The 12,621-nt window shown below is 36.6% G+C and overlaps 1 protein-coding gene across 2 annotated transcripts in view; it reads left to right on the top strand.

Moving 5' to 3' along the window:
• Nucleotides 1-12,621, top strand: part of CFAP61 (cilia and flagella associated protein 61) — a 324,804-nt gene that overhangs the window by 5,689 nt on the left and 306,494 nt on the right. For both annotated transcript variants that reach the window (XM_031951049.1, XM_031951048.1), the window contains exons 2-3: nt 2,673-2,823; nt 8,814-8,964. In XM_031951049.1, coding sequence (XP_031806909.1) covers nt 2,681-2,823; nt 8,814-8,964 — 294 coding nt within the window. In that variant the 5' untranslated portion in view covers nt 2,673-2,680. The remainder of the gene's footprint in view (nt 1-2,672; nt 2,824-8,813; nt 8,965-12,621) is intronic.

The raw sequence follows: 12,621 nt of genomic DNA, 5'->3' as shown, positions 1-12,621 counted from the left end.
GACCAGAACAATTAGGAACCGAGGAAGAATAAATCAAGGAAACCAAGGCAGGACAATTTAGGGAAATTGAGTCAGGACAATAAAAGAGAACTGTACCACGACAAAACATATTATATTGTTCTTTTTCATCCACTCTACATTCCAACCATTTTGACTTCCTTGATTTTGGTTTTTTTTTTAGAACTCTTGTCTCTACCTCCATTCCTTTATTGGCTGTCCCCCATTTGGAAAAAGGTATTCTTCCCTTAGGGTTCCTTTCATGTGTTGCCTTCTATGGGGAAGCTTTTCTTGATTCCCCCTAGTTATGACTGTTTTTTCCATTCTATTTATTTGTATAAATATTAATAAACTTCTAACACAATGGAAGCTCTTGAGGGGACATAGCTAAATAGCAGTATATCTCAGGACACTGGGAGTTTTAGTGGAGTATCAATTTAGTAGTGAGTCAGTATATGACCAGTAGCCAAAAAAGCTGGTGCAGTCTTGATGAGGTCCGAACCTGAGCTTGGAAAAGGAGGGAAAGAAAGGCAGAGTGAGATAAGTCCATGGGACAAGAATTCACAAACCCGTTATCTGTGGCACAGAATAGGAAAGTTTATTTCTGAATATCACTAAGAAAGAGACTCTCTTAATGGACAAAAGCCCCTAGTACAATCAGGAGATTTTGTAAAGAGGTTTGTTGATGATACTGAGTTTATGGACAGATCCTAGAGCATGGGACAATTGAAGCAATGGAGAATTTTAGAATTGAATGGGTGTCTGTTAATTAATCTTTACCTCTATAAAGAACTTAATCAATAGTGTTATCAATGGGGTTGATCTCTCAGGATAACAGAATGAAATTGGTTATCTTGTTTGCCTCAGGTGGGGTACAGAAGCAAAGTTCAAGGAGGCTTTCTCCCTGAGAGAGAGTTTTTCTGGCTCCCCTCTTCCATCTTAGGCCATATGGAGAGATAATATCTAAAATAAGGATGACGTCAGCCATGCTGCACTCTGTAGTGTTCCTGTTGGTTTTCTGGAGGTATCTAGACAAGCTTTTGTTTCAGCAGAGTAATCACCACAAGAATACCCAGGTGTTAAAGTCCAAATTCTTTATTGTCTCCTTGCCTGGGGCCCAATTAGCTTGCTTGAGGCCCTTCAAATGGGCTTTGGTCTAAATGGGGGGAGCAGGAGGACAGACCAACCACCAGGAGGCTGATGAAGATGAAATGAATGTCTCTCCTTGGCTCTGAGAGCTTGAGCTCCCGCCTCCAGTCCTCTTGTCTTCTCTGGCTCTGACTCTGGCAGAGTTTGTCCCAGCTTTATAATCTCTATTATAATTACATCATTTACAGTATTCTAAGTGTAAATCAATCATTATATCACTATGAAACCATTATTTGTTGTAAGATTAAATCAGTCATACTGAACTAGAGAACTATTAATCACCATGCTAAACTAGATAATCATTGTATTATCAATTCCACTAACTTAACACCTTGTAAGAATCCTTGTTTTAAGTACAAGAGTTCTGGCCCATAACAGCACTCTGTCCATAATTCATGTAGATTCTTTGTTTTGTTTTGTTCTGTGTGCCCCATCTTAGAGAGGGCATGGTAAACAAAAAAATGAACAGAGGAGGATTTTGCCCTGTCATCTTGCTAACTGTTGTGGAAAAACCCTGTCAACCCTCACTCAAGGTCTTTGGTCATCAAACTAAGTCACTGATCCAACTTATTGGTTACTGGTAGCCTAACTAATAAATTGATTATACTCAGAATTTCACATTTCAAATAATATTAATTTCTACCATAATAATTAGAACTATCATTGGATAGTCTTGAAAAGTAATAGGTTCTTCCATGATAAAGGTTTAAAACAAAGACCAGGTGATCATTTGTTGGATATGTTGTTCAGGGTTTTTTTTTTTCAGGTATAAGTTGAACTAAATGACTTCTAAAAGTGCTTCCAGTTCCCAAGTAATGAGCATTTTCCTAAATTCATATATATGTATATATATATAGCTACAAAGGAAAGGAAGGAGACTAAGAGGAAAAAAGAGGGAGAAAGAGATTGGAGAATTTCAAAAAGATAATTGATAAATTAAAAAGTTCTAGAACTACCAGCATCTTTAGAGACTTTGATTTGACAGAAACACTTGTGAATTTTTTTTATATCTAAATGCAAATCCAGATAGATATAATATTATTTAAACAAAATTACCCCGGGACAAAATCACTCACTGTTTTTTTTTTTTGTTTTGTTTTGTTTGTTTGTTTGTTTGTTTATTTTATAAACTCGAAGCAGCAGTGAATTCCCTACCTAATATTTAGATACATATAATTGTGGTAAATTAAATATACTAGACCAGTAAATGTTTCATTTTAGTCCCTTTCAACAACTGCTATTTAACATTTAGGAGCTGTTTTACTGGCAACAAAGAATACAGTTGTGATTTCTAGACAGACCAATTCTCAGAAACTATTATGAGCAGACTGAGAAATGTGTCTGGTAGCTTGTGATGACAGTTGACATAGTGTATCCCCAGGAAAAAACAGTTAGATCTATGTAGAAAATAGTATATTCACTTTGTCATTCTGAAGATTAAATTAGTATTTAATATTATGAGTACTGTAACCAAGACAGCTAATCATTTCAGATTTATAGTAGAGTGTTTTCTTTTTTCATGAAAGGGCATAAAATGACATCACTAACTTCTCCAAGAGGAAGGGAAGAAATTGTCCATTGCAGAAGAACAGAATCACAAGATATTTACTGTATTAGATCTCTCATCAGAAAATTTACAGAAAATCTTTTTGGGAGGATTAATATCATTTATCTTCTGTAAGTAATTTTTATCATCCTAGAGTTAATAAATGTTTATTGCATATTACTGTGTACTCTGCTCTGGGATGGTATAGATATCCCTGGAGGAATTTGTATTTTATGTGAAAAATCATGTACATACAAATTGTCACAGGCTTATCAAAGAGCAATATATTCAAAAATTAAATGAACTGATTAATCCATAGCTACTTTATATTTCAATGTATAATGAAATATATTTCTTTCAATGAGTGCAATAAATATTTTTGGCTTGATGAAAGAATTTGCAGGAATAAAATTTGATGAGTTCACTGAATTTTGATAAATTATCCAGAATTCCTAATAGAAATGACAGAGCCAGATTGTAGGAATCATAGTTCTTTGATTTTTACATAAAATGAATGACAGACATTTAAATATTTGTCAAAGAGCAGATGTTTGGTAATAAATCTGTGTAAATATATATACTCAATTAAATAAGTCTTTCATCTCTAAAAGGGGAATCTTGCCCTCTTACCTGTGAGGCTCAGAATGGTGAGGGGTCACATTTAATAAAAAGCTGGAGAGATCTCTAGGAGCAAAGCAAAAGTTTATTGGACGTTCTCTCAAGAATTGGATGTCCCTCCCATCTAGCAAGCAATTGAAGGGAGGAGGCACCTTTTGGGACAGGTTTTACACTTTAAATAGTCCCTAACGCAAACACCCCTCCCACCACTGACCATCATTCTGATTGGCTGAGGTATTACATTCCAAACACTGAAACTACCCAAGAAATTGAACTTGGCAAATAAGTACATGGTCACCCATATTTGATTGAAGTAGGGAGAAAATGATGTCATGGGAGGAGAATAGCAGGAAGGGAACTTATGCCTTTGAGTCGATGCTCAAGGACCTTCAGGCTACTCCAACTTTGAAATAGATGAAGCCTTACTCGATTTTCACAACTAGATCTCACCTCATTTCATTCAGTCCCCCCTCTTATTTATACATTGAGAGCTCTTCAATTTTTTTAAACATGATTTCACATTATGAATGTGAAATTCTCATGAGAGAGAATTGCTTTTGTGGAGAGGAAGGTGATTTTGTTTTTTTTCCCCTCCCCTTTCTCCATGCAATGGAATATAGACACAACTTTTAATATTTAGTTATTTCATTCATTTTTTTAAAATTTGAGTTCCAAGTTTTTTTCTTCTTTCCTATTGAGAAGTCAAGCAATGTGAAATCAATTTATACATGTTAAGTCATGCCAAAACATGTAAAATAAAACAGTACAACAGCAACAACAAAGAAATTTTAAAAAGAAGAAAAATAAAGTGAAACAAATATGATTTAATATGCACTAAGTTCATTAGTTCTCTCTATGGAGGTGGATAGAATTTTCTACTTGGGTCTTTTGATATTGTGTTTGATGAGGATAGATAGATAGAGATTGTCCCGTACATAAGAAAGCAGCTTCAGAGTATGAATCTTCGCTTTAGAGAAGAGTGTTTACTATAGAATCATGAAAACCTAGCTGAGCTGAGGGACTCAACAATTGAGATGTTTTACTCAAGGATTGTTGAGTGAGCACTCAAAAAAGAAAGGAAAGACTTCCAAGGCTTGCAGACCAAGAGCTGGCAGTTACCTTGGCCACACATGTTTCTTAGGGTGTGCCTCACTATTATTGTATTGTGAATTTCTGCCCACTCTTCCTATGGATGCTATGTATATTTGTGGGAAAGTGTGCTCCAGATTTATGAAGGGGGATGGTGTAGTTTTGTATGGTCATCTAAGTAAATGTCTTTTCTAAGAGCTGATTTTGTCAACTGCCTGACTTTTCATGAGAAGTACTGAGCGGTGGAAGAGGCTAGTAAAGATAGTTGTTAGAAGTTAGAATTCATAGGCTTACTCCTAAAACCCAAATGGGAATCCAGCCTATAAACTCAAGTATAAGTTGGGGGGAGGGAATATTTCTGAGTAGAATATGTAGATAAGTAAATAGTGATTTTTTTTAATGGAACTATTTTAGTTTGGTTTTATGTAATTAAAAAATAAAAATCCAGCTAAATATAAAAACATTTTATCTTCTCTATAGAGATCATAATGACAGGGAGATAGTAAAAGGATTCCTTCTCATTCTAAATTCCTATGATCTTTCTGGGAAGAAGAAATGAATAGATTCTATTTGAACCTCATTATAAAACTTCATTATTATCCATAATGGATAAAGGAGAAGGGAATAAATAATTATATACTGCCTCTATGTGCCAGGCATTGTGCCTTTAAGCACCTTGCAAATGTTGTCTCATTTAATCTTCACAACAGCTCTAGGGGGTAAGTGCTCTTCTTATCGCCATTTTACAGTTGAGAATACCGAGGCAAAGAGAGTTTAAGTTTTTTGTCCAAGGTTACATAGTAAGAGTCTGAGGCCAGATTTGACCTTAGGTCTCCCTCACTTCAGACCCAGCACTCTATACATTGTACCACTTAGCTGTCCTCAGAATCAGCAGACTGAGTTGAAACCCCACGGCTCTGACACCACTGACTTATGACAGAAGGGAAATCATTTAACCTTTTATGGAGCATTCTCAATAGAATTGAAATCATGAGAGAGAGAAAAAGAAGAAGGGGGGGGGGGAGAGAAGGAGAAGGAAGAGAAGAAAAAAATAGTAGTAGTAGTACTAGTAGCAGCAATAATACTAGTAGCAGCAGTAGCAGAGCATCAACCAGCAGCAGCAGTAGTTGTTATTGCTGCTGCTGCTAAAGAGAAATAGTGTGATAGATGGAGAGTGGAACATTTGAGAGAGAAGTTATTTTTTCATATTAAAGCTCACATAATAGAATTTCATAGATGGATGGGACCAGGGGCTTTAAAGATTATTTAATATAATATTTCATCCTCACCATGAGCAAACAGACTAGGAGAAGCGAATAGTGTTAATTATATAGTCCATTTGTAGCAGAATCAGAATTAGAACCCAATTGGTAAGATGGAATCTTAGGATGTTAAATGTGAGGTCTGACTTGGGTACAAGATGAGAGAGTGCATTTTATCTGAAAAACATCTCAGAATTTTAGTGGATTGAAGGTTTCAGATCAGCAAATTAAGTAATACAGATAATAAGAATATAGAGTTATAGCTGGAAGAAAAAGGTCATCTACTTTAAATCTCTTAGTCTACAGATGAGGAAACTGAGTCTGGGACAAATTAGGTAGCTTGTCAAAAAGAACAGAGTCAGAGGTAGAATTTGAGACTAGCCATTGGACTTCAGTGCCTGGGAGAGAGAGGTAGGCTGATGACTGAGCCTGTGCCTCATTTAAATCCAGTTCATACGCAAGTCAGGATATCTCCCATGATGTCATTCATTATATGAAGGAGGAACAACAAGGAAAAGTCAAAAGCATTAGTTCAAGTCTTTGACTGTATTAAGAAAGGCATAGTTTCTAGGAAGGACAGCTGGTGCAGTGGAGAGAGTGCCAGGCCTGGAGCCAGGAAGACTCATTTTCTTGAGTTCAAATGTGGCCTCAGACACTTCCTAACTGTGTGACCCTGGGAACTTAAAAATGACTCAGTCACTTAAATCTGTATGCTTCCAAAATATAGAATCATCCTTAGTTTTCTTTAATATCTTTATAATACTGATGTGGGAGAATAGGGAGAAAGGTCAGAGTGTGTAAAGAATCACAATTTTTAGACTTATTAATTTTAACTTGGCTGCTGATAATCTAAATGTTTTATGGGAGGACACAGACAAGAGTTACACCACATGTTGGGCATGGATGGGGTTTTATCACCATTTTTGGATCACTGTCATCAGAAGTCCAGTTGAGTATTTGAGTGCTGAAGTATAACTTCCGAATTATTTTAATATCTGAGTTAGGAGCATATTTTCATGTGGTCATTGAAAAACTGCAGTTATTTTTTTTTTATTATAGTAACTTTTTATTGACAGAATCCATGCCTGGGTAATTTTTTTTTACAACATTATCCCTTGCACTCACTTCTGTTCCGATTTTTCCCTCCCACCCTCCACCCCCTCCCCTAGATGGCAAGCAGTCCTATATATGTTGAATATGTCCTAGTATATCCTAGATACAATGTATGTGGGCAGATCCAAACAGTTTTCTTGTTGCACAGGGAGAATTGGATTCAGAAGGTAGAAGTAACCCAGGAAGAAAAACAAAAATGCAAAGTTTACATTCATTTCCCAGTGTTTTTTTTTTTTTTTCCTTTGGGTGTAGCTGCTTCTGTCCATCATTGATCAATTGAGACTGAATTAGGTCTCTTTGTCAAAGAAATCCGCTTCCATCAGATTACATCTTCATACAGTATCGTTGTTGACGTATATAATGATCTCTTGGTTCTGCTCATTTCACTTAGCATCAGTTCATGTAATTCTCTCCAAGCTTCTCTGTATTCATGTTGCTGGTCAAAACTGCAGTTATTTTTTGAAAACTATTTATTCATATCCTTTTGACCACCTTGTTATTAAAGAATTACCCTTTGGGTTTATATCTTTATATCAAATCCTTGTATTTCTTAGCTCTCAGATTTTTGTCAATTATATTTGATGCAAAGATGTTTTTTTTTCCTTGAATAAATCAGCAGTTTGTTCTTATTCTATTTGCTTTGATTTTATTTGAGTAAACCATTTTTAGTTTTACAAAACTGAAACTGTTTTCACTTTGATTGGTGAAGACCTTCTATCCTTTGATTGGTGAAGACTTCTTTCTCAGCCCAAACTCATTATCTTCTGGCTCTTTTCCAATGTTGTTGAGGTATGGGAATAAGGGGGAAAGATCCCAGAGATGCAGGTCCAAATGTGAAAGAATTCACAAACCCCAAAATCTGTGGCAAAAAAAGAAGTTTTGTGTTCACTAAGAAAGAGCTCTCTTAGCAGGCAAATTCCTAATGAGCAATTTTGCAAAGAGTGTGATAACTGATGCCTGTTTTATGGGTGAGTCTTGGTTTGGGGGTTAGGGGGGGCCAGTTTGAGCTAATTAGCAGACCAAGATCTACAAATGAATGAAATCATTTCAACGACTTTTTTCCTAGAGTCTGGAATTTCCTAAAGGGGATCTGGGCCACCCCCAAAAGATCACTGGAAGGTGATTTGACCAAGATCTCCAAATGAATGATTCCCCTTAACTTGGGAAGGGTTTATCTGGGAAAGTATGCTTTTTCCCAAGGGACAGTCTGAGACCCCAAATCTAGTTTCAGGGTTCACCCCCATCAATGTAACTCTAAATTATGTATTCCTTTGAAGTTTATTGTGGTAGGTGGTATAAAATACTGATCTAGATCTAATTTTTCTTCTTTAATGACTTATCTGATCCTGAGTCAAAGATAGAGTGTGGATTGATGAAAAGAAAGTTATTACTCCCTAGGTTGGCAAAAGGGAAGAGTTATGAAAGAGAATTTCTGGCTACATGAAAGTAGAGGAAGCAGCTGATTTTTCTGTTTAGTTAACCACTTCCATATTCTACTTGCTATATGGGAAAGATTGAGAAGAATTCTGTAGTATAGTATACTTTACTAACGAGCTATCAGACTCACTGAACATTTAGTAATATCTGACATATAGTCTGGTACAGTAAAAATACTTTTTTTTTTTGAGAGAGATACTACACCAACCTGAAGCATCTACTTGTATTGTGAATACCTGCCACACTTGTCTCTTAGCTCATAGTGAAGGTTAATTTTGTCACTTCCAAAGGAGTTGTGAAGGTTCAGCTCTTTTTATTATTGTTGTGCAGTGGTTTGGGTCATGTTCGATTATTTGTCTTCATAAGGCAAACAGGACAAAGTGGCATGCCCAGATTCACACAGTTAGTAAGTGTCTAATCTTATAGATGAACTCAGGAAGATGAATCTTTTGATTCTTAGTCCAGTGCTCTATTATGTCACCTAGTTGCAAGTTTGTCAACAAATTAGGAATAAAGAGAGCTAGAAGAATGAGAAAACAAACTTTTGACATTTTTATTTTGCAATTTCTTCTTATTTCCACAATGTCTAATCATTTCCATAGAGAAAAAGCAAATCTTGCAATTACCCTCTGCAATGAAAGGGAGGAGATTATGGCCCAGGCTACTTTTGTGGACTATCCCAACTGGAATTTTGTCAAACAGGATGAGTGGTTAACAGTTTTCCATGAACTTGATGTGAGACTCCAATGCACAGTAAGTAATTATGGGGTCATTTCAAACTGGTGTTTTGAATGACAAAGAAAATTTGTGGGGAAGGGCTGTATTTCATATGGTCTCTCTCAATTTTAAATCTTGACTCGAATTCAGAAAGCATGAAAAAGGGATTCACATTGAAAACAAAATCACTAGAGGAACAAAAAAAGGTAAACATAAGAGTGATAGAGAATTGAGATAGGAAGAACATGCAATAGCAAAATCAACATCCAGGCAGAAGGTGGAACAAGTCCCTGAAATAGCCTATAGTCATTTTAAGGTATTACAAACAAGGACATGAAAGCACAAAACAGATTAGGAATCAGAATTTAAAATTTCCAAATTCTGCCAGTTGTTATGAACTTTTGTTTCACTTTTAAACCTATATCAGCCTTTCAAGTCTCTTGAAAATTTGATGATACACATCCTCTGTGATAGGATGTAAGTACCACTTACACTGATAGGTCATGTCCCCATAATGATTCCAGGCATTGGGAACCAAGTTCAGATGTTTGGAGTTTCAGTCCTCTACAAACTATGATAAACTTAGCTCTTCTAAGTAATACAGTGACCTGGACAATTCCAATAGACTTTGGATGGAAAATGCCATATGTATCCACAGAAAGAACCATGGGATTGAATGCACAGCAAAGCATACAGTTTTCACCTTTTTTTGTTTTTTTCTTTCTCATGATTTTTCCCTTTTGTTCTTATTTCTTTCCCAGCATGATTCCCAAGATGTTAAAAATGAATGTACATGTATAACCTATATCAGATTGATTGCTGTCTTGGGGAAGGAAAATAAGGGAAGAAGGGAGGGAGAAAAAAAGAACTCAAAATCTTACAAAAATGAATGTTGAAAACTATCTTTACATGTAACTGAAAAAATGACATACTGTTAAAATAAATTTTTTTTAATGTTAAGTATGAGTGACCCCTTGGTAATCTATCTAGTCATGGCAGAGAGCACGCCAGTGAAGATTCGTTAGTTTTAATATCAAAAAAGACACTCCCGTTAACTTAGCTGAGCCTTATAAAAGATATGAATGGACAGTTATGCCAGGAATGAAAAATAATCCTACTCTGTATCAAATGTATGTTGCTGCTGTTCTTACTCCAGTAAGAAAAGCATTTCCAAAAGTAATGTTATTACATTACATGCATGATATATTGGGATGGGCACCTGAAGAGCAAATGTTAGAAGCATGTCTACAAAAGACCAGAGATACACTAAGAAACTACAAATTGCACATAACTCCAGAAAAAATTCAAAGACATGCTCCTTTTCAATATTTAGGATATGAAGTATACCCTAAGGTGCTTACAGTACAAAAACTTTCTTTAAGAACAGAGAAGCTAAACACCTTAAATTACTTTCAGAAATTGATAGGGGATTTCCAATGGATGTGTCCAGTGTTAGGCTTGACTACCTATCAATTGCAACCATTATATGATATTTTAAGGGGACACAGTGCTTTAAACTCACCACGCCAGCTTACAAAAGAAGCTCAAGAGGTTTTGAGAAAAGTTGAACTGGCTTTATCCAGTGTGGTTGAAAGAGTCACCCAAAAACCCTTGGAAATAACAGTTTTTGCTACACAAGAGGCACCCACAGCGGTTCTTCATCAAGGAGACAGTGTGATAGAGTGGGTGAACCTCCCAGCACAACCAGAACAAAGCCGTACTCCTTACCATACTCCTTACCCAGTGCTTGTGGCTGGAATTTTATTAAAGGCCATTAAGCGAACAGTACAATTATCTGGGATAAAACCTGACAAAATATACACACCTTTTATACCAATGCACAAATTAATGTATGCTGTGAAACCATCCCAGAGTAGCAAATTTTATTGGCCATGGCTCCAAATTTTACCCACAGGTCTCCATTAGAGATAACCTGACTATTACATAATTGGCAATGGATTCTTGAAGATAAGGTTTCTAAAGTTCCTCATAAAGGACCAACTATCTTTACAGATGCATCCAAACATAATATTTGTGCTGTGTACTCTCATGACTTAACTATAAAGAGCGTAGTCAGAACTCCTTTTCAGTCTACTCAGCAGAATGAATTGTATGCAATCATTCTAGTTCTTATTATCCAGGAGCTATAAATATAATATCTGATTTGGCCTATTCAGTAGGTGTGGTACAAAGAATTGCCACAGCCCAAATAAAATTTGCAGCTTCTAATATATATCAGCTATTTATCCAGGTAAGATTTATATCTTGCATGTCCATTCTCATAGTGTACTTCCAGGTCCTATTTTTGATGATAATTCAAAGGCCGATAGCCTTCTCACTATGTTAGCCAATACTCCTTTATTTCAGGCAGCCCAAGAATCTCATTCTAAATATCATCAGGCTGCTGGAGTCTTACGTCTGCAATTTGGAATAACAAAAGAGGAAGCTAGGAGTATAGTAAAAGCCTATACGGCTTGCCTTCCTTTCCACGCTTCTATACTGCCTCCAGGGAAAAACTCTCATGGTTTGAGACCCAATGAAATTTGGCAAATGGATGGGACCCTTTATAAATCTTTTGGTCATCTGTCTTTTATCCATGTTGTGGTAGACAACTTTTCAGGATCCACTTTTGCAATACCCAAAGCAAAATAGACAGCCCGAGTAGTCACAGAATTCCTTATACAAGCATTTGCAATTATGGTGTGCCACAAGCAATAAAAACAGATGATGGACCTGCATATACTTTTAAACATTTTGCACACTTTTGTGCACAGTATAAGATTTCACGCACACCACTGGCATACCCTTTAATCCTCAAGGACAGGCAATAATAGAGAAGAGAAATAGAGACATTAAGATGCTCCTCCAAAAACAAAAGAAAGGGGGAGACACAGGTAACCCTAGAGAACTTCTAAATTTAGCTCTTTATACAATTAGCTTCTTGATTTTCGGTAAAGATGCACTGGCTCCGGCAGACAGGTTTTATAACCTACTGGAAGGGCAGTGTCCAGTATGAGCAGCTCCACTATCTTCAGATAATTGACAGGTGATGTGGAGAGAGCCAAAAAGTAGTGAATGGAAGGGACCAGATAGGCTAACTGCTAGGGGGAGAGGGTTTGCTTGTATCTCTTCAGATGAAGAAGGAATCAGATGGGTGCCAACGAGCCGTGTTCATCTTGTCCATTGGAGAGAGACAGAGCAGACCCTTGAAATGAAGGAGAAGACCCAAGAAACATCGGGTGGTTCTGTCGCTGACTGCCCACCACTGAAAGAGTGTGGCAGTTATGGCAATTGACTCATGGACATCAAAAATTATTAGAGATTGATGCAGGACTTCAAAACCCTCAGGAATCATTGGAATCCCTGAGACATGATAAGACTGTTGTAGGACTTGAAAACCCTCAGGAATCATTGGATTCCCTGACACAGAAAATAATGGATAATGGTTGGTTTTGGACTATCTCTTGTTGTTGAGGGAGGTGATTGTTGTTTACATACCCTCCTTCTAGGACTTCTGGAAATCTTTTACAACACCATGTTGATTCATATTGTTTGTTATATCATTACTTGCATATACAATTCATATTTCTTACACCACATTTAGCCTGCACTGATTGTGGGGAGAGTCATCACTAATGGCCTGTGCGTTATTGCTATGTGCTTGTGTAATACCTCCCATGCTGATGGGTTTGT

The sequence above is a fragment of the Sarcophilus harrisii genome, chromosome 2, assembly GCF_902635505.1.
Source record: "Sarcophilus harrisii chromosome 2, mSarHar1.11, whole genome shotgun sequence".
NCBI classification, from domain to species: Eukaryota; Metazoa; Chordata; class Mammalia; order Dasyuromorphia; family Dasyuridae; genus Sarcophilus; species Sarcophilus harrisii.
Note: the sequence above shows the minus strand (reverse complement) of the source record. Positions and strands in the feature narration are given on the sequence as shown.